General features: G+C 45.1%; 1 protein-coding gene across 2 annotated transcripts; it reads right to left on the reverse strand.

Moving 5' to 3' along the window:
- Positions 1 to 1,685: 1,685 nt before the first annotated feature.
- RUNDC3A (RUN domain containing 3A) lies at positions 1,686 to 24,930 on the reverse strand. 2 transcript variants are annotated; one of them, XM_035134859.2, is made up of 11 exons: positions 24,804 to 24,930; positions 18,833 to 18,957; positions 17,281 to 17,414; positions 13,854 to 13,939; positions 12,957 to 13,046; positions 9,578 to 9,658; positions 7,553 to 7,718; positions 6,591 to 6,748; positions 4,540 to 4,677; positions 4,325 to 4,431; positions 1,686 to 2,908 (listed from the first exon to the last, which is right to left on the reverse strand). In XM_035134859.2, exons 1-11 carry the CDS (start codon positions 24,908 to 24,910, stop codon positions 2,766 to 2,768), a joined length of 1,335 nt encoding a protein of 444 aa, XP_034990750.1. In that variant the 5' UTR covers positions 24,911 to 24,930; the 3' UTR covers positions 1,686 to 2,765. The 2 variants fall into 2 exon arrangements, with proteins under 2 accessions (XP_034990750.1, XP_034990749.1); XM_035134858.2 differs by having other exon boundaries at positions 4,540 to 4,704.
- Positions 24,931 to 25,022: the final 92 nt, after the last annotated feature.

Below are 25,022 nucleotides of genomic sequence, written 5' to 3' on the forward strand. Positions count from 1 at the left end.
GTCCCCCATGGGGTACTATATGCACCATTCTTACTTGAAGATTTTCTTCCCTTCCCAGGAATCTTCTCATATGCTATGTTCTAAGATGCTTATATTATATAATAGGAGTTGGAAAAAATCTTTTGCCTCCTGTGCAAGGCATTGGTTTGTCCCTGTCTCCTCACCTTCATTCTGCAAGGCTTCTTCACTGGATTCCTCCATGAACCTAAATCCTCCCTCCTTTTGACCAGGTGACTAGGTCTTTCTAAAAGCAGAAACAAGCCACTTGTTAATCAGCCAAGATACGTGATACAAAGAGTAACCCACAGGCGTTTTTGAATCCTCTGTCACAACTGGCTGTAATTGTTCAGTACATAGAAACAAGAACTTCCTAACTACAGTGGTACCTTGTTTTGAGTCCGGGATCCATCCTGGAGCCCTGGGCGCTCAGCGAAAGGGACGCTCGACAAAGCGCCGCTCTGTGCATGCGTGCAGAGCGGTTTGCGCTTCTGCGCATGCGCGAGTGGCAAACCCGGAAGTAACTTGTTCAGGTACTTCCAGGTTTGCCGCGGACGTTCGCTGAAATGGATTCTCGACGACGGGGTGGATGTTTGCGGAGGTATTACTGTACTTTTTGCTGTTAAAGTGTTGGGGATTTTTTCTGAATTTCCTGAACCGTTGGAATGTTTAAAAAAACAAACTGCCTTTGCACCATTCCAGCAGGTCAGTTTTCCCACATGTTGCCAGATTCCAGCTTCCATCAGCCCCCTTAGCCTAATAGTCATTGATGAAGGGGGTGGTAGTTGGCAACATCTGGGGAGCTAAGGTTGCAAGTGATCGAACCACTGTAAGAAAGGGATGCTGGGAAGAGAACAAGCAGCATCACCAGGGTGTGAGCAGGAATCTCCAGCTCCTAACCATTGCCCATGCATCATCTGGAGGGCCACAGGTTACCCACCCCTGTTGTAAAAGGTGGTTGAGGAATGGGAGATGTGAATGGAGATGTGAAAGCGGTTGCATTTGAGATTAGTGTGATGGTTAGAGAAGGAGGTACTCTAAATACCTCTAACTTCTTGTGGTTCTTTTAATATATTTCACATTCCTAGGTGCCACAATCAAGATTTTGGGTAAGCTAAAATGAGGGATGGGATCCAGAGCTCCATTAGGTGCACCTTATGACTTATTCATCGGCATAATGAGTGTCTCCTCACTCCCAAGCGGCAGAGCACCATCCAGCCCATGCCATATTAAAAGCAGGCTCAGACATTTTTCTTCAGCACCTGTTGTAGTTTGCTACAGGCCTGCTGTATTAGATGCACAAAAATGGTTGGTTGGTTCTTCAGATCCTGACTTTGAATTTAGCACTGTCGTTGCATGGGCTCAGGCTGCAACCCAGCGCGCCCACAGGAACAAACCTTAATTGAATTTGGTGCGGCTTATTTCTCATTTCAGTATGCTTCCAGTTGCACACACGCATTGTAACTCAGAAAGTCCCCAATTTAAATCTCATCTTAACTGTTATTCAGTGGCCCAAGACAAGCCATTGTTCTCTAATCCCATCTGCAATGCAGAGATAATACTGCCTTACTTTACCTTATAGTATAGTGCCATTGTAGGAATAAGGGAATAATATAGGTGAAGAGCTTTACAGCTGAACCGTACGGCATGAATGTAAAAATTAATTTCCCCAAGCCACTTTTTTTAAAAAAAGACCTAAGGATGTTTGCAGAAGAAAGATGTGCATCGGAAAAGAGACTTCAACAGACTTTGTCCCACTTTACTGCCAGCTCCTTAAATCTGTTTTAATTCTTGCCCATTAATTCTACAGCTTCCCCAGCTGCTGGTCTATAACAGTTTTTCAGCCGTGGTGAGTGAAGTCATCACATACCGGAGCATTCCTAAGTCTGCTTTGTCAAAACTCTGGTAGGGGAAGAGGCCAATTGTGCCTTGAGTACCACACATCAAATACCCGATGTGTAAACCGGCCCTTTTCCGCCTTCCAAGACTGTCCCTGAAGTAAAAAAAGAAAACATCCACTGGGATAGCAACATGCAGGAAAAACAGAGGAAGTAGATTCCGCAGCAGTCTGGTAGGGTTGAAGACGGAAGAGGCTTCCTGAATCGCAAAAGAAACCCAGAAATCTGGAGGCAACTTGAAATCCACTACCACCCATTGCAGGAAGGTAGCATGTTTGTTGCTGCAATTGCATGCTGAGTCACAGGGAAGATGGGAAACTCAACATCCGCCTGCCCGACAGCTTACTTCTCACACACACTTCCACAGAGCCTCCTGTTGTCGAACAGGGAGGAAACAGACAGGGTCCTCAACAACATCACCTCGACGCTGTGCACGTTTTCACTACCGAGAATGCGCCATGGATTTCAACCTGTGTAGCTGTCTTCTGTCTCTCCCCCCCGTTCAGCAGCAATAATTTAGAGGACTTTTAAGCGTTCTCCCCCGGAGACAGCTACCTTCTAGCAATCTCAATCATATATATAATATATATATTACACATAATATACACAGCATCATTTTACAAAAGTGCCTTGGGCAGGCAATCCTTCCTGCTTCCAACAAGTGTGCAGCCTTTTCTTCCCCATTTTAAATCCTGGGCAGGGAAAAGATTTAAGGGGGAAAGTCTTTGCGTTTAAAGAAGTGTCCCGTTGAGGACGTGGGCTCATTACCCTACTGTAACATCAGGCTCAATAGCCAAGTCAAAGGGACTCGATTCTCGTTCCCCGCCACAGGCATTTCTTGTGGTTTGTAGGGATAGCCGTCTTGATGTCTCAGCTGGGGCTGTGGGCAGGGCTGGGTTCAATGCTGTCGCTCACCAGGCACTCGTTGGATTTTAGGCTGGCTAAGGACTTGGAACTAGGCAGGGAGGCCAAAGAGCCACAGAGGCCCAGCATTGATGGAGTCGGGTCCTTTCCTGCAGAGAAAAGGAAGGAGACAAGGCTTCAGCAGGATCTTAAATGATCATGGATATTTTTTTAAGGCAATGGAACTGGGGTGGGGCTTAATCTGAAAAATGAAGACCACCCTAAATCAAATTTAAAAATGGCTGCCACTGTCCGTACCTGCTTCAATTTTTCTCTCTTGGGAAAATTTGTGGGGTTTTTTTTTAATTGATACTTATTCAGTGATATACAGAAATATATACCCATTTATATTTTTATAATATATTTAGATAAACAGCTACTTAAAGATAGCAAATTCAGAAGGAAGAAAATACAAGAAAAGGAAAAAATTAAAGAGGGAGAAAGCAAGAGGAAAGTAAAAGGGGGGGGACTAAAGAAAGATAAAAGGACTTTCTGCTCTCTGCAGCTGCATATGACACTTAATTCTTTAAGATCCAACCATTCTATCTTCCATAAACCAGTATTCTGTCAATCTTCAAATCCAGATATTACAAGCTCAATTTCTCTTTCATGCAAAAAGTCCATAAGAAATTTCCGATCCCTTAACAAATGTTACTAATGATTTTTCTCTAATTAAACATGTTAGCTTAGCCGTCTCAGCAAAGCCCAATAACGTTATCAGCCATTCTTCTGTAGTGTCTTTAAGAAAGACAATTTCAACCCCAATCTTCTGCATGGTGGGAGAGGGGCTTCACACAAACCCCTCGGAACGCTGGAAGAACATGCAAAGGGATCCCAGGGGCTAGCCCTATGCATTGTTAGGTTTCCCTGACATCTATGCCTTCAGCAGACATAGTTCTACACCTATGCAGATAGAGATTAATGCATGGAGGAACCCATGGGGGTGGGACCCCTTCCAGCATCTTGCTTAAAACATGAATATTAGGGTGGATGGTGGCAGCACCCATAATGCGCTGCACAAATTGTTTCTGCTGCTAGAAGTTCAGCTCTTAAATGGCAATTCAACAGCTGATGGTTTCCAATCTTTGGGTAGGGGAGATGTGCAACTTGAGAAATAGGAGGTACACATCATTATCTTCCCACCCAAAATAATTTAGCGTGTGTTTGTAAGAATTAAGAACTACATGTCCCAAAAGAAGCTGGTGTAGCACAGTGGTGAGGATCGCCCATGATGTTCACTGGGTCATCTTGGACCAGGCACTATTGCAACCTCACATAGTTCTTGCAGAGGAAGGCAACTGTGTACATTGACTTCCTCTCCTTGGAGGGTAGATGGTTCTGCCCTGGGAGATAGGAAACAGCAGCACAAAGAGAGTGCCTCCGAGCCTGCGCAAACAAGCCCCTTCCCTCGCCAGAACCCACATGATGAATTTGGAAGGAAAAGAACCAGTAGAGAAGCATCCAGGCAAGCTTAAGCCCTGGCACTCGTTTCCAGACCAAGCAGTGATTTTTCTCAAACCTCTTACCCAGTGGCCCCCAAGGTTCTCCTTCAAGCTTCCCTTCGCCCATCCTTTGGGAATCCGAGCTCAGGCTGATCTCTGCTGACAGCTGGTCTGTGCTCATGAAACTGTGCCTGATGGGAAGAGAGAACGAGAAAGCAGGGTGGGGTCACCTACATCAAGAGACCTAAGAACTTCCAGCCCCTTTTCACCTCCAGATCTTTTCCTACACACGCTCTTACCTTCTGTACATTTTGGCTTCGGAGCGACTTTCGTTGCCATTCAGAGTCCCCAAAGAGGGCCACTGGTTCACCAAGGGCGCTGCCATTTCCTTGGACAGTTGAGTGAACTGGCTGTTATCCGATGGGATCAGGCCCGTCCTGGGGGCAGAGCGGGAGGAGGGAAGTCTGGTCAAGGAGGAGGGAATGCAACCTGTCAGCTCAAAGCAAAAGAACTAGGGTGCATTACTGTGTGTTGTCCTCCCTCTTAATTCAGTGCAGGCCAAGGGCAGACTTGTTTTCTGCTATAATTCCCTTGGTCTGCTGGTGTATATTAAATGTACAAAGCAATTAGGTATACCTGGGGTTCCTTAACGGCTAAGACTTCGCTGTGTTATGCAATCCTGAGTAGACAAAGCAATTAGGTATACCTAGGGTTCCTTAACGGCTAAGACTTCGCTGTGTTATGCAATCCTGAGTAGACAAAGCAATTAGGTATACCTAGGGTTCCTTAACGGCTAAGACTTTGCTGCGTTATGCAATCCTGAGTAGGCGGTTGCAAGCATAAAGAAGTGTCTTGCGGGATCAGATCTGGTCCACTAATTTTTGTAAGAAGCCCAGCACCAGAAACAAGGCAGGTGTCTATGGGTGAGGGAAATGCATGTGGTGCTGTGAGTTAAACCACAGAGCCTAGAGCTTGCCAATCAGAAGGTCGGCGGTTCGAATCCCTGTGACGGGGTGAGCTCCCGTTGCTCGGTCCCAGCTCCTGCCAACCTAGCAGTTCGAAAGCACGTCAAAGTGCAAGTAGATAAATAGGTACCGCTACAGCGGGAAGGTAAACGGTGTTTCTGTGTGCTGCTCTGGTTTGCCAGAAGCGGCTTAGTCATGCTGGCCACATGACCTGGAAGCTGTACGTCGGCTCCCTCGGCCAATAATGCGAGATGAGCACCGCAACCCCAGAGTCGGACACGACTGGACCTAATGGTCAGGGGTCCCTTTACCTTTTCTATGGGTGGGACCACTGTCTGCCTCCCCCTGTAGTAAAACGTCCTAGCTCATAATCTTCAGTGAAAATGAAATCCCAGTTCTGATTTCTTGATGTGAATCTAGTCATTTCAGATGTTCTTTAATTCTATCCACAAAGGGGAGATAGGGACACCTGTACAGCTCTCATCCCACATTGAAAGGGAAGACCTAAAAGGGTATTGTAAGCAAGTTTTGCTGAATGTACTTACTGACATCCTCCTTCAGAGCCTTCTGCTCAGCTGAGGGGGGGGGTGCAGTAAATGTCCACATGTAAAAGTTCAAGAATCACTGAAGAGGGCTAATGTGTCTTTAGATAGCATTATTGTTCAGGATTAGGATCTTTAGCATCACATAATATTTTCAGTTACTCAGTTAAGGACTTAAGAAGTAAAGAAGTCTGGCCACTGTTTTCTGCAAGAGAAATATTTCCCCTTCTAAAATGTTCCCCCACCCCACCCTGCCATTTTTGAAATTGAACTGGAAAATGAAATTGAAACCTCTGATCTCAAAGGGACAAAATGTTTTCCCATCATATTGATTTATTTCCAGTAAGGGGAAAGGGGAAATCTGTGTCCTCTACCCCAACCCAACTCCAGCTCAACATTTCAGGAGCCGACATTCCAAATTATGCAAGATTCTGAAGATTAATTCCAGATCCAGTTGCAAAATAGATGCTCTGAACTCAAAGAAGTTCGAACAGCGGGGGTCAGAGAAGATTGATTCTACAAACCTTTTAGGACATTTGCTAAAAAGTAATGTGAGAAATCATGATTTCTTATTTGTTGTTTGGAATCCTTTTAAAATGACGGACATCCACTGACCCAAGAGGCTTTCCAACAGGCCTCCCCCCAACATGGGGCAAAATGGTAGGTTCAATGGGCACAAGCCACCCATCTATGGTGGGAAATTGAAGGGGAGGAGAAGAAGAGTGGGGCAGGAAGCTGCAGAAATGCATTCCCTTTCAGTGGGGGCTTGGCTGGGGGCACTGGAACAGCACACCCACACGCCCAGTATGGGGGCAGGACAGTGCAAAAGTTGGATCTACTTACAGCTGTTCCTGCAGCTCCAAGATGACCCCCTCCAGCTCCCGTTTCTCTAGCTGATTCTGCACCTTCACCTCCTCCAGCCTCAATTGCAGGCGTTTGTTCTCTGCCTCTAGGTCCTTCAGCTGTGACTCTCTCAGCCGAACCAGCTCCTCCAGATAGCCCTTAGACACAAAATGTGTGGAGCAGAAGATAAGTGGATTACTTACAAAAGAGAAAGGTTAACCTGGTGAAGCAAACTGCCCTGTAAAAGTTCACCGTATAAGCAAGAACAAAGGTGTGGTTATGTACTAGACCAGGGCTTCCCAAACTTGGGTCTCCAGCTGTTTTTGGACTACAACTCCCATCATCCCTAGCTAGCAGGACCAGCGGTCAGGTATGATGGGAATTGTAGTCCAAAAACAGCTGGAGACCCAAGTTGGGTTCCATCTAACTAGTACTGCTAGATGGAGATCACCTGATCACAGTTATTCATGATCGGATATCATGTTTAGATTAATGGGAAATTAATAGCCCATTCTTCCGACCAAAAGTTCCCAGAATGGGTTACAACAAATTGAATCAACAGTAAAAGCAGCATAAAGCCCCATCACCCTCAGCCTCAACTTTCAAGTATCTAGGATGACAGAAATTGTTGTGCAACAATATCTGAATGCCACAGGTTCCCTACCCCTGGGTTAAGAGCATCAAACTAGAAGTGGGAAGACCCGGGTTCGAATTTGTGCCAATGAGCCATCCCTGACCCCCCCACCCCAATGCAAATACTATATGCAGAGGAAGGATTTGCCTCAGGACCACTGGATGGGATGAAATTATTTGATTTCCTTTCCACATCTGCTCTATTCCCGCTCATTTTCATCCCCCTGAGCTGATACAATTTGCAATTGCAAAATCTGCCAGCAAAGATGCCTTTAATGCCATTGCGGTTTGGTCCTCCGAATCCTGTGCAGCACTTGAGGTCCAAGTACCTTTTGTGCGTAGACAATGCGGAACTTCTGCTCCATCTTCCGCCATTTGTTGTACCAGCTGTCTTCGGCCGTCACTAGCGGTAAGTAGGGGTGGTCAGGGGAGCTGTCTTCACTTGTACTGCTCTCCAAGCTGCGCCTGTCCTCCTCGTCACTTAGGTAGTCATAGCTGCTTACAAAGATTAAGATGCCGGTTGCATTGAAAGGAACTGAAGTAGGAAGCATATTTGCTTGTTTAATGGTCAGACAGAGCTGTTCTATTTGAATGGTTTGGGGAATCCCCCCCCCCAAAAAAACCTGTCATATATGATGCCAGGTGTGGAGTAGGTGGCCAAAGCAGGGTTGCAAGCCAAACAGGGAGGCCTGGCAGCCCGAATTGGGGCTGCAGGCTGGAGGTAAAAGACACCTTTCCAGACTGCCCAGGGGTGGCCCAAAACATTTTGCTGCCTGAGGTAAAGGATATGACAGCCCCTCCCTTTCCTATCCCATTCCCTGTACGAAAGCTGACAAGACTGGAAGCAGAATGTTACTTTAACGCTAGCAATGGGTTAGTGTCCTTTACCACACCAAGCTGGCTTAGGGGTACAGGGCAGGTTGTGGGACAAACACAGCTCTGTCTACTCCCTGCTCCTCAGCATCTGCTGCCTGAGGTGGTTGCGACACACTCTGCCTAATGTTAGGGCTAGTCCTGCAGCCATAGGTAAAGGTAAAGGGACCCCTGACCATTAGGTCCAGTCGTGACCGACTCTGGGGTTGCGCGCTCATCTTGCATTATTGGCCGAGGGAGCCGGCGTATAGCTTCCAGGTCATGTGGCCAGCATGACAAAGCCGCTTCTGGCAAACCAGAGCAGCACATGGAAACGCCGTTTACCTTCCCGCTGTAGCGGTTCCTATTTATCTACTTGCATTTTGACATGCTTTCGAACTGCTAGGTTGGCAGGAGCTGGGACCGAGCAACGGGAGCTCACCCAGTCACAGGGATTCGAACCGCCAACCTTCTGATCAGCAAGCCCTAGGCTCAGTGGTTTAACCACAGCGCCACCTGGGTCCCTGCAGCCATAGCAGCTTGAAATAGTAAACTCTTAAAGTAGGACAGAGTGGGTTGTATCACTCTACAGGTAGGCCATACCATTTTTGGATGCTCCTCCACATTAAAAACAAACCAAAAACGTCATTCGGTGGGGGGGGGGAGGTTGGACTAGCACAATTCCCTCTCTTATTCTGCTAGTTTTCTTTTTTTTCTTCTTTCAAATATATTTATTATTTTTCATAACAAACAAAGACACAAAAGCAGACAAAAGACAAAAAAGACAAAATACAAAAAACTAAAAAAAAGTCAAAAATTCCAAAACTTCAACTTATATCTGTTCTAATATTGGTGATTTCCTCATGTCCCTTCCCACTGCATTATATTGTATATCCTCTTTAGTAATTTCTAAATCTTATTCTTATACCTTATTTACCATATAACTATTCTTTTTCTAATCTTATCTTATATCATAACACAAAATCTCACACTTATTGCTTATTTGTAACTACACCTCAATATCAATATTTATCTAAACATTTTTTTATTTCTACAACCTCCTTGTACCTCCTAAACTTCCTTATTCTGCTAGTTTTCTATTTGTGAAGAGGTTTTGTTTTGTTTTATGTTGGGGAAACATTCAAAAGCGCCGTTGCCCAACCTGCAGTCCAAAGTGGTTGAATTAGTTCTGCCACCTTCGAATTCTACCACAACATTCTCACTACACTATCCTATAACGTGTAAACTCAGGATCATTCTGAATCACCCTCACTTTTGACACATGAGATGTCTGTTTTTACCGCCCACCTTATTTTTCTGTTTGTAAGATGCTTTAAACATATTAGTGGCATTGCATTTTATTGGCAACAAGCTGAAAACTACGCAAATGCTGAATCCTTTGTTCAGAACAACATGTTCAAGGCACCCTCTAATGTCATCTTTCTTGGCCTGGGCCCTGAACTTCACACTCAAAGGCTGTCTACAGAAGCAGTAGTCCTTACCTCTGGGTAAACTTCAGGTATGGAGTGTAGTCAATAACCACAGGCGTCTTGCCATCCATGATTTCCCCTTTCAAGCAGAAACTGCAAAACGTGATCACAACAGGAAGGAATGCAAAGGAAAGCAAGTTATCAAAAGCTATCTCAACACACCTGTCTTTTGGAACACTCAGATGGCTTAGGATCGAATAACAATTTTCATACCATGTACAAACAACTAAGTGGCACCTTATAAAAAAACAACCTTGCAGCACCTTAAAGACGAAAAATGCTGCATTTCTTTCATGACTACATAAATCTTCATGAGAAGGCTGTGGCTCAAGATGGTCACATAACTTTAAGCTACTCTTTAAGGCCTTTTTCCACTCTTTTTTTTACTAAACAACAGCAACCTTTGAACACACTGAGACTTCAAAAGCATTGTGCTCCCAAGGGGATGCAACCTCATCCCAAATGAAGACTGTGGAAAGCTTATAAACATAGTTATTAGCCCAATCTAGGTCTGACGTCTGAGCTGTCAATTGAAATTGACATGACAGGAAGCAGGAACGTGGGAAGTAAGACTCAGAAATTTATGAGCAGGCGGTCAGAAGGCAGCAAGCTTTCTTTCCAATTCAGATGAATGAGGAATACTTTTGTGGATGACTTGAAAGAAGCCTTGTCCCTGATTAATCAAACTCTAGAACAGGCATCCCCAAACTTCGGCCCTCCAGATGTTTTGGACTACAATTCCCATCTTCCCCGACCACTGGTCCGGATAGCTAGGGATCATGGGAGTTGTAGGCCAAAACACCTGGAGGGCCGCAGTTTGGGGATGCCTGCTCTAGAATATATTCATGCCCAAATGCAAGAGGTTGCCAAAACAGCCAATAAGCATGGACGTGGAGGAAATTGGAAATGGAAGAAAAGGAAAATTTGGGGCACTGGGCTAATATTTGGTGCAAGGGATTCCCAAATTGGTGGAAGATCCAGCAACCTTTATATTACAGTGGTTCAAAGATCTCTGGACAGATTAGGAGCTTTCCTCAGGTGACTTTTTTGGGATGTAAAGCAGGAGCAGTCAAGCCACAACAGTTCCTAGAGTGACCACATGGAGGGACACCTAACCAGGTCAGCAGCAAACTTCCTGCCACTGATCTGGGATGCGCTTCCTCTACATGTAATTGAGATAGGCGTTACCTGGCCAGGTAAAGTCACCGGCCAGCGGTCATTTCACTTTCTTTCGATTTGGATTCCAAGCAAGCAACATCTAAGGAAGAGAGCCAAGGGAACAATGAATCTGCTTTCCCCTATGGAGCAGATTCAGCATGTAAATACTTTTATCTAAGCTAGTCTGCCCCTTGAGTTGTGCTGTATCTCAGGAAGTCTGTAAGTAAACTATTTTCATACTTTTAATGAGCACTGTGTCATGTATTTTCTTTTAAGAGGAATAAAGGGGGGAAATACCAGGAAACATATATATTATTATTCTATAGGCTTCAGCAAGCCTGAGCAACCGTTTTTGCTGTGCATAAAAGGGGAATGAAAACTCTGCTAATTTCTGAGCTCGTTAACACAAGCTGGGATAGGATATATTAAACAATATCTCCTCATCCACATTCCTGAACATTCCCACAACTTTAACACATCTACAGAACCGCCAAACTGGCAGGAATCCCAGAGACCTCATAGTGAGAGATGCTATTACTGTTGTATAAAAGAAAAAGTGCACCTAGTTTTGCACAACCTGTGTATGATCAAGTATCAAGGCATGCCAGTTTGGTGTAAACCAGGGGGGATAGCACAGCAAGGAGGCTGAGTAACAAGATTGTTCAACATAGTATGACTTCTACCAGTGTTGGATAATTAATAATAATAATAATAGTTTATTTGTACCCTGCCCATCTGGCTGAGTTTCCCCAGCCACTCTGGGCAGCTCCCAATCGAGTAATAAATTAAAATGCTGTTTCTAAAAGTTGAGAGATTGGATATGGCAACCAATAGAGCAAGAACTGCTGCTCTTTTGAAAGCTTACAAACCGGATGTCGAATTTCTGCAGGAAACACGTCAGAGAAAGCAGAACACAGAAATATTATAAAGCAGACGCTGCTGGGCAAATACTGTAATCCAATGCCTACATTTCTTCTAAAACTAGAAGAGTGGCAATAATATTAGCTAAGAGTCACCGGCTGGTAGAGACTGATATATGCAGTGATCTGAGAGGCTGTTATGTGTCTGTTAAAGAGGCACTGGAGGGCAAAGCAGATTTATGATGCAATCGCTTTTCCAGCTGGGCTTGGGCGAACGATTCATGAATGTAACTTAGCACACTTAATAAAAGACAACAGCAAAAGTGAGAGCAAATGTTTTGGGCTCAGTTCTTTGGTTTTTGTTTAATCTAAGCAGAGGTGCGAGGCGGGAGTGCCCTCTATCTTGTTTGTTTCATTTTTGTAGTAGAAACCGTGGCCAAAGTCATATGAAGTAATCTTAAGACAGAGGGCTTTATAGAGGGCAAGAAGAATAGATATGTTATTAACATGTTCACGGATGGTGTTTTACTGATGCTTAACAACCCAAAGGAAGCCTTTCCTGAAATTCAGGGAATGTAATTTGTCTTCATGGAGGCAGCTGGCTTGGAAGTAGACTACTGTACTCCGAGTCCTCGGTACCAAGTGAGGAGACCCCTCTAGAGGAACAGTTACTGCTGCAGGTGCAATTTGGATTGCGATTGCAACCTCGTAGCATCAAACATTTGGGAATAACAATCCCAAAAGGTTTACATCGGCTGAAGAAGCAGAATGTTGAGATGCTACTCGAGGACTGTAGTAAAGACATGGATCGATGGCAAAAACTTAATTTCGCTCAGCTAGGCAGGAAAGCCACAATTATTATGACTCTCCTCCCTAAGGCTTATTTTCCTCTTTCAAGCACTTCCAATTTGCCTAGAAAAAGGAATGATTGGGAAATGGCAAACATACATTTATTAACACTGGTAAGCGATCTAGACTTACTTATTCCAGATCTTGAGAAGATAAAGTGTCGGGAGTACTGAGCCTTCACCTTTATTATGAAACCTGACAAATCAGGCAGTTAATACCTCAAATAAAAGTTGACCCTGAACTGGATTGGGTCTCAATAGAGCTTGGGCATAATTATAAAGATTATTGAGCCCTACAGTTCAGAAGATTGCTTCTGAACATGTACAGAGTACCAATTCTCCTTCCACAAGAGACAAAGCCCCAGCTGGGGTGGGGTAACACAAGAAACCGTGGGAACTAAGTGCCAGAAACATAACACAAGTTAAGTCAGCATTCCTTAGTGCATATGGTGTCCCGTCCCCCCAATAGACATAACAATGTAAGAAATGCCTCTTAAAGCAATAGCATTTAGGACAAATGAATACCTGAAGTCTATGGCACTGAGCCCTATCAGCATCCCTGTGAGAACAGTTGATTCCTCTCTCAGCATGATTGCCCCGTCATCATAAAATCTCCTGTAGGGAGGGGGAGAGAGACAGTCTTTTCATTAAACTGGGGGGTGTGGAGGTGTAGGGGAAGAGAGTGGAGCTGTTTTCTCTTCAGCTATGTGACTTCCTCAATTCTGCTACCGCAAGCACTTTTCACAAAAACGTGGGATTATCCGTTGCTAAACTCTTGGGAATAGGACCATAGTGGGCACCATCAACTCTGTGTACACTCTCTGTGAGGAAATGGGTGAATTCCCCAATACAGATCATTTGTTTAATTCATAGCATTTATATACTGCTCAATTGAAAAAAGGAAAAAAAGAAAACACACTAAAGCGGTTTACAGAAAAGAGGCCAGAATCTATCATTGAGATCTTGTTGTATGAATTAAATGAATGAGCCCTGCATCTCTCTCTTCTTTATTAGAAAATAATAATAATAATAATAATAATAATAATAATAATAATTTATTTATATCCCACCCATTTGGCTGGGTTTCCCTAGCCACTCTGGGTGGCTTCCGACAAAATATTAAAATACAATAGTCTATTAAACATTTAAAGCTTCCCTAAACAAAAGAAAAGGGACTATCAATACATGTGTGTGTTTGGGGGGGTCGGGGAAGGGTGTATAGATACAGATTACATTATAATCGCCTCTTCCAGGAGGCTGAGTATATTGGACTTTGTTTTAAGGTCTTGAAAGTGCAATTTTAGTGCTTCAAAAATCTACAAAGCAGAGTTGGCAGAGTGGGAAAGGAAAAGAATGTGAGCAGGTGAGAAGGAATGCCTTATACCCCAAAAGTGCTTTGATACAAGTCCCAGAGATGCCCACCTGGTGGTTCTGGTGTCCCGCAGGGCTGTGGTGATGTACTCGGACATGCGCTTCTCCATCAGTGCCACTCGGATCCATGCCCGGCCCTAAAACAGGAAGTTTGTTAAAATAGGAGGGAACTGCATCTGATTTGCATGGCTGTTTCTAATACATTAGGTTGTATTCAGCTAAGTTCTACTCAGATCCATCAAAATAAATGAACCTGAATTAGTCATGTCCATTAACTTTGCCCAAGAGGTAGTATTGAATGCCACACATTGTGACCAACTCAAGTAAACTTAACAAAAATGACCTGAATTGGGCCTATAGTTGGTTCAACATGGATCCGCATGGACAGCTTTGGGGGGAAATCTTAGAAAGTCAGGTTACCGTTAACCAACTTCAAACAATGCTGCTTCATAATAGATGGGTTGTGAGGAGTCTTTGTGTGCTTCCATTCCTGGTTTGGCGAGTGCTGGATCCTTGAGTTAATCACAATCCATATCTATATAGCCTAATAATATACTGTCATTTATTCATTTTTACAAAAAAACAAACACTATGCTTTGAGGAGTTTCTCCCTAAAACAGTTTCGATCCAAATTGGGGAGGGAAAAAACACACCATCTAGCTGCATTTTAATGTGTGAACACAGCCTTTGTCTCTTACTCAGACAGTTCCCTCTAAAACTGCCACCCTAAGCTTCCTTGCATGGGAGTCAGTCCTACTGAAATCAATGGGGCTCACTTCTAGGTAAACATGGACTGAACGGACAGGATTAGACTGCGTTCCAAAATGTTCCGCTTTGACTTTCCATCCTTATCACCATAGTGGTCAAGGATGCCTTGGTTCAGACCAAAAGTCGTTAAGCATGAGAACACACACCATCCGATACTAACACCCATCATAATCAAATATTTCATTGCCAGCCTTAATGGTTGCTCTTTCATATTCTCTAGGTCAGTAAATCATAAACTGCGTGCTATATGTGCAATAAATAAAATAATTAAAGGCTGCTGTGGGCAGCAAGTACCCACCCACAGTCAAGGCTTGTGCATCATTGCATCACTTGCATTATTTATCGACTGCTCTGGCCTTGTTTCCTTCCAATCAGCCTTGACAACACTCAGATTGCTCTGCTAACTCTAGATCACTGCAAAGGGATAATAATTCAATCACACCCATCGTAGAGACTCCCGAATTGTCCACTCTCAGAGGAGGCTGCCCATTAGGCATCTCTGGTTGAGTCACTGCTCTGCGTGAGTCTCTTTCCAGTCATATCAAGATCAGTTATTCCTACAAATGATAGTTAGTTGAGTCCCACTCTGGTTTGGCAATTCTTGCCTCGTTGCTTGTAAGAAAAGTGTGCCACCAATCTTAATTGAGAAAAGAAATATGCTTCAGCTGTTAGAAGTTTGTGATCTACTGTTCTACACATTCTTCATGAAATAGATGAATTAAATTTGATAGGGTTGAGCTCTGTATATATGCAGGCAACATTGTTCTAATAAATTCTGAGCCAGATAAGTCACTACTGGATGTGATAAAAAAACGAATTATTTTTAAGGTAGCAGATTACAAGATTAATGTTAATAAAACAAAATTGTTATCCTTTCTTTTCTCCTGAAGTAAGCTGCTTAATATCAAATCTCAAACTAATCTGGTATTCATGAAAAACAACAGCAGCTTAATATGAGGGAATTGTATTTACTAAGCATAGAATTCGGGTCTCACAAATCACTTAGCCCACTCTGCTAATGTAGTAGATCCTAATAAATTTACTTTCGAGAAGCTGGGGGCATGGGCGTACCCAGCACGGGGCACGGGGGCAGCTGCCCCCCGAAGCTAAAAAGGGAGAGCACAGCACAACAGGCAGGGACGCTGCCAACTGTGCTCCGCCTCAGCCTGCTCGGCTGAAGCGAAACGGCAGCAGCGGCAGCAAAGCTGCCTCCGTCGAGGGAAACCTGGACCTGGGCTAACTTCAGCCCACACTCCTTCAAGCACAGCGAGCACAGCACAGAAAGTGCTGCCCCACAATGCTCCGCGGTATGCAAATGAGGTGCCATGGAGCATTGTGGGGCAGCACTTTCTGTGCTGTGCTTGCTGTGACTTGAAGGAGTGTGGACTAAAGTTAGCCCGGGTCCAGTTTTCCCTCGACGGAGGCAGCTTCACTGCTGCTGCCTCGTTTTAGTCACCGCTGCCGGTAAAGGAGCGGGCGAGGCAGAAGCGCAAGCGTGGGTGGCTCCGTCTGCCCGGCCCCCTCCCCTCTGGGGGGCGTGGATGTTGACCACGCCTCCTGGGGGGGATCCCGGCCATGTCATTGCCAGCCAATCGGGTGGCTGGGGGTGGGGGGCGTGGCTGGTGTGCCCCCCCTAATTTTGATCCTGGGTACGCCCATGGCTGGGGGGGAAAACTGCTTAGGGGAAATTGGTAAAATTGCTTTAATGGTGTGGTGTGGATGTGACACAATGATAAAAAGAAATATACGTTGACAGTTTACAAAATATTAATGATTCAAAACAGAATATGAAGAAATGACAGCTTCTAATTATCACATGTATATCTGTGTTGAATCAAAGGTCCTGGAAGCTCTTTCTATCAAGGAAGTTGCAGAGTAAAGTCTGAAGAATATGAAGCATTTTGAAGAGTTTTGGATCTTCGAAAGGGAATGATGTAACTGGTTGTAAACTGCTGTTGTAAACCAAATAACTATCAATTTATACACCTGTGTAAACTGATTAAGTACGCTTCCAAGCACATTTCAAGGTGTTGGTGCTGACCTTTAAAGCCCTAAATGGCCTCAGCCCAGTATACCTGAAGGAGCATCTCCACCCCCATCATTCAGCCCAGATACTGAGGTCCAGCTTCGAGGGCCTTCTGGCAGTTCCCTCACTGCGAGATGTGAGGTTACAAGGAACCGGGCAGAGGGCCTTTTCTGTGGTGGCATCTGCCCTGTGGAATGCCCTCCCTGTGGAACACCCTCCCATCAGATGTCAAGGAAATAAACAACTATCAGACTTTTAGAAGACATCTGAAGGCAGCCCTGTTTAGGGAACTTTTTAATGTCTGATGTTTTATTGTGCGTTTAATTCTGTTGGGAGCCACCCAGAGTGGCTGGGGGAAATTATTATTATTATTATTATTATTATTATTATTATTATTATTATTATCCTGGACAAAGCTATTTTCCCTTCCTTTTTATTGGTGTATCTCTGTCCTAAGTTAGTCATCCTAGAAATGTGAAATGGAAATAAGTTGCTAATGTGGGGTTTGTTTGTTTGTTTGTTTGTTTGTTTGGTGTGTGTGTTTGTAGGAGCATGGCAATAACCATTTTGGAAAAGGGATTCCCTTTCTGCATTATTTCAGTGGTTCCCCGTGAGCATTCAGCAGCACAGCGGCAAGGGAAGGGTGAGCAACAGGGCTTGCCTCAGTCAATGAGGGCTTCTGACCTTGGCTCTAGAGGTGCTGATGTTCTCCATGTTCTCAATGCTACTGACACAGTTATTCGGGACTTTGCTACAGGCCAGGCGGATGTAATCCCAGAAGCCACGTTGCCCATCGGAGCTGAACCAGCTGACAGGACCTGAGGAGGAGGCAAGGAAGACAGGATGTAAACAGTAGAACTACTGCCTATCTATCACCCACCTGCTCTGGATACACCTGATAGCACTAGCCAAACAACCAAAAAATTATAATTCAAGGGCATAAAAGCCTTGCTCAATCTTCTTTCTCAAGCCCTTCTTTTGCATCAGCTCAGGGATAAGGAATATCTGGGCATTCAGATGTTGCTGGACTACAATTCCCATCATCCCCTATGCTGGGTGGGGCAGACAGGATCTGGAGTCCACCACCATCTGGAGGAGCACAGGTCTTCCACCCCTTCTCTGAATGATAGACCTAGAGGCAAGTGTGCTTGGTGAGGCTCTGCCACACACTTCGGAACTCCAGACTGCTAACTATTGCAGTATCAGATGTCTGCCTAGGAGAATGGTTCTGGTAAACACAGTGGTTAAGAACACAAGCTATGAACTGGGAGGAAGAAACCTAACTAAACTTTCAGCTTAGCCATTGAAGTCACTGCTTGGCCTTTGACAAGCCACTATCTCTGGGTCTCAGGCTCAGGCCTTCAGTCTGGAACAGGGGGATAATAATACAGGCACACGTCACAGGGTTGCAGTAAGAACTGCCAAAGCTAGACCAGAAGCAAGTGCACTTGGTCAGCCAGCCAGCGTTTGGAGAAAGCACTAGGATTAATTAAAGGGATTTCCCCGCACTTATCGCACGACAGCCAGGAAATGCACTTATCTGGGCCAAACTAGATGAAATGCTGCTCATGCAGTTGACAATCCCATGAATGGCTCCCAAAAAGTGAATTGGGGGTGGGGATCCTGATCAGGTCCCCTGCACCATATTTTGCACCGGGGAAGGAGGTCCAGTTGGAGTGAATGGGAGCTGCCTACCCTCCCCGAGGCAAACAATAGGCATAGATTGTCCAGATCAGGGCTGCAGTGGAGGGCAGGGAATGGGTGAAAGTCTCCCAGCCTTCATACCAGGGTCCCCATCAGGATTGGCCCACTGCATCTGCAGTGTACTTTGTGAATGCCATTTATGCAATTTGCTGAATGTGTGCATGGTATCGCTTCCAGCTTAGCCCTCAGTCAAACCTGCAATGCTGTCGTCTCCCTGCACTGCAACACACGATGCAATATTTGTTCAACCCCCATATACATTGCATAGCAGGTGTGGGGGGGAGGGACCTCTGCCCTCCAGAAGCTGCTGAACTACAACTCCCATCAGACCCAGCAAACATGGCCAATGGCTGGGGATGATGGGAGCTGGAGTTCAGCAACAACTCTTGGCAGGCCAAAGGTCCCCCACACCTGCTGTGTAGCAATAGTGCTGAAAATGAGGACAATAAAACTAAGAACAGGAGAGAGAGAGAGAGAGAGAGAGAGAGAGAGAGAGAGAGAGAGAGAGAGCACCCATCAATGCAAACCCTACCATGATCCCCCTTGAAGCGATGGCTGAGGATGTGTTCTAGAATAGCAGCGAAGTTCACAAACTCCTCTGATGAGTCATCAATGGGTTCTATGGTATATTTCTCCAGCAATGTTTTCACGGAGAATCTACAGTGGGAGGCCAAGAAAGCAAAACAAAACACCATTACCAGGTTTGAGTATGAAGTGTATGGGGAGAAAGAGGAACCCAGCTTTTAAGAAGGGCTTTTCCCCTCCCTAGCTTATTCTTGACCGGTCCCTGACAAATGGTCTTCTCTTCCATCCTCATCCCCAGAATAGAAAAAGCCTTTGATAGATTTCATTCAAACCAGAAATTACTATCAGAATGCTGGGTCTCGGCTCTGGAAAATGTGAAGTGGCTTCCAGACATAAGCAGAATGCCTTCATTTCCTTATTGGACACACACGGGCTGCCCCTCCCAAACATCTGGGATCGGAGCCAGCTTTCTCTGATCACAAGGTATGGCTTTCAGGAAAGTCAAAGCCTCAGCTCTCTTTTGTTTCTCTCTCTTCAGTTCACCACTGGTGATACGGTATCAGTGGCAATATAGTCTCTTCTCTATTTGCACAGCACCAAGTCCATGGTTCTTAAACTCTCTCCCTTCAGGGAGCCCTTTACATATCGCCTGGCCTGCTAAAGGATCTCAGAGCATCGGCCACAGAATCCTTGCTGCCACAGAGGAAAGTGGGACATGTTGGCTTACATTCATTGATTGTAGCCCTGATATGAACATCCCGAGTCATAGGATGGCTAGATTGGCCTCTACTAGAGCCAGGGCCTTTTCAGTACTGGCCCCAACCTGGTGGAACGCTCTTTCCCAGGAGACCAGGGCCCTGCGGGATTTGTCATCTTTCCGCAGGGCCTGCAAGACAGAGCTGTTCCGCCTGGCCTTTGGGTTAGACTCAGCCTGACCCCTGTGTTTTCCTCCCTCATGGCTTGGATTTATGGACTACTTGAAATGAGGCTGCACTTTAAATTTTAATACTGTATTTTAATCTGTATTTTAATTAATTGTTTTTATGTTTTATTGTAATTCTGTTGGTGTCAGCCGCCCTGAGCCCGGTTTTTGACTGGGGAGGGCGGGGTATAAATAAAATTTATTATTATTATTATTATTATTATTATTATTATTATTATTATTATTATATCAGCACAAGGGTTTCTCTTTGGACAGCAGAATGTTCTTCCCCTCTCCTCCTTCATTAAACAGTCCTGTTTTGCTTTGAATCCAGCAACATTGAATGAGATCTTCTTATCCACGACCTAATGGTGGCTGCATATGCCTACTAGGTCTACCTAGGGTGGTTGTGTGTCCTACCTTACAAGAGAACAGTCCTCTGTTTTGAAGATCCTTTTATGTAAAGGACTGCTCAGCCTAAGTCAAGTTTAGAGGAGGAGGAGGAGGAGGAGGAGGAGGAGGAGGAGGAGGAGGAGGAGGAGGAGGAGGAGGCAGAGCGAGGGCTTTGAAGCTGCCTATCAACAAAGAGCCCACCTAGACAGCAGACTTATCAGGAACATACTGGTAGATCACCTGGACAGTCTTCCCCACCATTGTGAGAGGCATGGCATTTCAATTTAAAGTGCAGGAATGATTTATAAATTTGCACATATACATATAAATTAGCCTATGCAAATATTATGCAAATTAGCACCCTCTCCCATCCTCTGCTGCTTCTTTACCCCCTGCTCCCCCACAGGCACACTGGCTGCAAAGAATAGAGGTGATTTTGGAAAACAATGAATCCAAAGCCCTGTGCAACTCTCTTGTTTTCCTTCCTGCTCTATCTCTTTCTAACTCAGTGCTGATTCCCCCCCCCCCCCTTTGCAGGCAGGTTAGCATGGATCGTACTCTTGACGCCCACAATGCCAGCTGTCCCAGGGGCTGCTTGAAGCTAAGGTTTGTCAGCAAAAGGCAAATGGATGGAAGGAGAAAGGGATTTAGATGCAGGCGCTGATATCCAAGCTCTGAGATGGATCCTATGCTGTTTGAGGCTTGTCAGTTAAAACCTCAATGATGCAGATGCCACAATGCTGACTTGTTGTGTGCTCTTGATCACAGGCCAATAGGACTATGGGGTGAATCAGCACAAGGCTCAGAGAGCTGGATAGCAAGCGGCAGACTTTGGGGTCTCAAATTTCAGCGGCACCCTTTGTGACACCAAAGTTTGGCGCCTCCTGCCTCTTGCCTTCCATTCTACCGGTTGCACTCCCTTCAGTGTATTTTTACCCCTACCATCTACTATCCAGGGTTCCCAGATTCTTTTTCATGCAAGATTTGTGGCAGTATGCACAGTGAAAAGCATACCCTCCAACATTTCTCTAATGAAAATAGGGATGTCCTATTCAACAACACAATTTTCTTAGTTATACCCTGCCCATCTTCCCCAGCCACCTCAAGTGGTTTCCAACTTATATAATAACATAATAGAGCATTAAACATTTTTTTTTTAAAAAAAACCTTCCCTATACAGGGCTGCCTTCAGATGTCTTCTAAAGGTTGTACAGTTACTTATCTCCTTGGCTCAGGGGTCGCACAACTCCATACCTTCCAACATTTCTCTGCTGAAAATCCAGCAACAGTTAGTCATTCTTACTGAAAACAATGGCATGTGACTTAGGCCCCATCCGCAGTATTATACCACTTTAAACAGTCAAGGCTTCCCCCAAGGAATCCTGGGAACTGTAGTTTGTTAAGGGTGCTGAGACTTGTTAGGAGAACCTTTTCCCCTCGCAGAGCTACAATACTCAGCGTGGCCCAACAGGCAATTCCTCTTCCCTGGGAACTTGGGGAACTTAGCCTTTGGGAACCTGGGGAACTGTGAGGGGGAAAGGGTCTCCTAACAACTCTCAGCGCCTTTAACAGGCCACAGTTTCCATGATTCTTTGGGGGGTGAAGACATGCTTAAAGTGGTTGGATACTGCTTTGAGGATATAGTGCAGACAGGAACTAAGGATATAGTGCAGACAGGAACTAACTAAAAAATAACTTTTGTTGTATTGTGCCCAGAGACTACATTTCTGGCAGTTGCTGGTGATGAATCCATCCTGTAAACAAGTCCCTTTAAAACAATTTGTTGTGATTTTTTTCAGGGAAAAGGAAAACCAGAAGCTGGTCCACTAGAAGATGGGAGGAAATATTGATGGAGAAACCTAAATAAATTCAAGGTTCTACATGTGCCTTTCCTCTGAAGTGCACTTTTGACCCTGGTTTTCCTGCACAGCATTCTTAAAATGGAATATAGGTCTCTCACACACACACAAAAATCCAAAAACAAACAGTTAATGGTGTAATCCTGTGCACACATACCTGGGAGTAAGCTCCACCAAACACATGGGATCTACTTCAAGGAAACATGCATAGGATTGCACTGTAGATGTCATTTTCACTGGAAGATAGGAAGCTCCCTTATGACAAATCAGATAACTGGTTCATCTGACTCAGTACTGTCAGCACTGACTGACAGCTGACCTTCAGGGTTTCAGGTGGGCCTTCATCCCACCGCTATCTGGAGATGCTGGGGATTGAGTTTAGGGATCTTCTGCATGCAGGCTTGATGCTCTGCCACTGAGCTCTAGCTCTTCCTGTTTACTTCTGTTGTACTGTTTAATACCCACCTATGCTGGCAAAGCTTGCACCACACAGGAAAATGTGGACTCACAAATGCTGTTGGGAACATGGCAAAGGCATGTAAAAAACTGGACCCACCATCAAACAAATATGTAAAAAATGTTTATTATATCTATTTAAATATCTTGATCTCCTTTTTCTTTCCAATTTGTAATGTTTTGGAATAATAGTACTGTAATTAAAAATGGAGAGTTTTTGAATATTCTTCATCAAAATCATCTCCTCTATGTTCTTTCTCTGCTTCATTCTTTAGGCACTTTATAAATTAACCATACAAGCCATGGCTAATGTAAATAAATAAATAAAAACTTCCTTTTGCTTGCTTTGTGTGCCAAGTTCAGCCGAAGCCTATACAATTACTTGCATTTTGAGAAAGTGTGTGAATATTTTTTCTTTCATGATATTGTAAGTACTGTATTAAGCATCCATGGTTCTATTCTCTCTCTCTCTCTCTCTCTCTCTCTCTCTCTCTCTCTCTCTCTCTCTCTCTCTCTGCAACCCCGAAACTATGTACTCCCAGTTGTGTAAAGAAGATGAGCCACCTTCTTCCTTGATCAATTCAGCTTCCCTTTCCCATACCTTTTCCAATTCTGCTGTATGTTTCTTCTGGTAAGGCCAATTAGACTAGGGGACCAATTAAAATTTCCAACTTCTCCTTGAAAAGATGTTGGGCAAGGCAGAGAGGCAGAACTTCCTTTGTTGAGGAATACAAATAGCACAGCAACCCATTGTTCCCGGCCCTCTTGTTGGATATACGATACATGATGCCAGTGCCAGTAAACCAAATTCTGACCAATTTTCAAGCGGTGACACTCCACATTTTCCCTTACTTCTCTGCCAAACAGCTCTCCCCGAGTTCATGGTGAGGCCCAAGTTATGTATTCCAGCCTGCTACAATAGGCCTATTAAATCTTCCCCTTCCTTTTCTTTCCCCCCACATTGTTTTAAAAAAAATTCTTGGCAAACCTAGATTGACAAAAAGCCTGCCTTTCCACCTAAAATGGGGACCCCTTCTCCTAGCTTCATCAGTGCTCGTCTGAGTTTGAGACACAGGGTGGGAAGCTGGCAGTCCTGGTACAACAACAGGCTGATGTCTCTGCACCAACCTGGTGCTCACCAGATGTTTTAGACCACAGCTCCCGATCAACTCCCGGCCAGCACAGCTGTAGTACAAAAACCACCTGGAAGGCACCAGGCTGGCGGAAGCTTTCCTGCACCTGGCTCAATGCCTTTTGTTGGGAAAAGGCCCGTTGCTAAGGCAGCCACCTCCTGTATTCCACCCTCCCCCCCTTTCTGCTGCTCATAAGATGCTCCACAGTGACATCACTTCCCACTTCTCATATCTCCCCAACCAGGGTGCCTGCATTCATCTTTGCACACCACAGAGCTCTTTCTTTTCCTTGAGGAAGAGAGGAAGTTAAGTAGGAAGAGGGCCCTGCCCCAACGCCTTCTCTGCCCTACTTCTTTTCTCTTTGTGGCATTCCTATCACCCTCACCTCCCCTCACCCTGAAGGACAACAACAACATGCAGAGGGGCTGCAGGCAGCAACCTCTCACTCTTTTCCCTCCTGCCTCCCAGAATTTTCCATCTTCATTTGGTCATCTGAGCAGCACTTCCAAGCACCAGCCAGCGAGTTGCCTACTGGGTGTAGGTCCCATAGAGATATATAGCTAGCAACTGAGGAGGATTCTTCCCCTAGTGTGGAAGAACCTCCTACATGGCCAGATTCCCCCACCATCCCCATAAAGGACACATTTCTGAAAACCAGGCCTACCCTACCAAACTGAACAAACACCCCAACGTTTGCTCCTCATCTTTCCTTGTTGACAAATTGATTCTGGAAACACAACAGACCCTCTTGCGCCGATTCCTCCATTGCCTTTGGCCTATGTGCCCGTCCATTTCTTACTATTGGCTTCCCTCGTTCCACTCATTTCTCACCCACCCTTGAATTCCACAACCCCTGGTTTATTTCCCTTCCTTGCATTATTTTTCCCCTTTAATTTTTTTTTATAAAAAAAATAAGCTCCCCACACCTTCCCCAAGGATATTGCTGTCCTCTGTTGTCACACTGCCTGCCTGAAGCTGTACTGATCATCTCGAGCACCATTTCCAGACGGGCTAACAATTCTCTTAGACATAATATGCCAATAATATGAGGTTTCGTTTCTGTTGTTGTTGGGAAGCCATCCACCTTCACGGAACACTTCCACCTCATCCCCTCGCCTAGCCTCCTTGCCACCCTCTCCATCTTAGGGGACGCAGGATGGTCTTTTCCACCTCCACCCTCGCCCGCCTCCCCTGGCAACCCAAGGCGCTCCTTACCTGCAGACGGTGATCAGGTTTTTCCTCTCCACGGCGATGTTTCTGGAAGAGGCTTTCTTCGAAGACAGCCCTAGCGCCATGGTCGACTGGAGGCAGTTCGGTTCCATCCAGGGGAGAGACGCTCTGGGTCCTCCGGGTGGCGCCCCCTCCTCTTCCTCCTCCTCCCCCTCCTCCCCACCCCCTCCCCTCCCCCTGCCTCTCCTCCCTGCCCTCCCCCAG

Source organism: Zootoca vivipara, chromosome 13 (genome assembly GCF_963506605.1).
Source record: "Zootoca vivipara chromosome 13, rZooViv1.1, whole genome shotgun sequence".
In the NCBI taxonomy this organism is placed as follows: domain Eukaryota; kingdom Metazoa; phylum Chordata; class Lepidosauria; order Squamata; family Lacertidae; genus Zootoca; species Zootoca vivipara.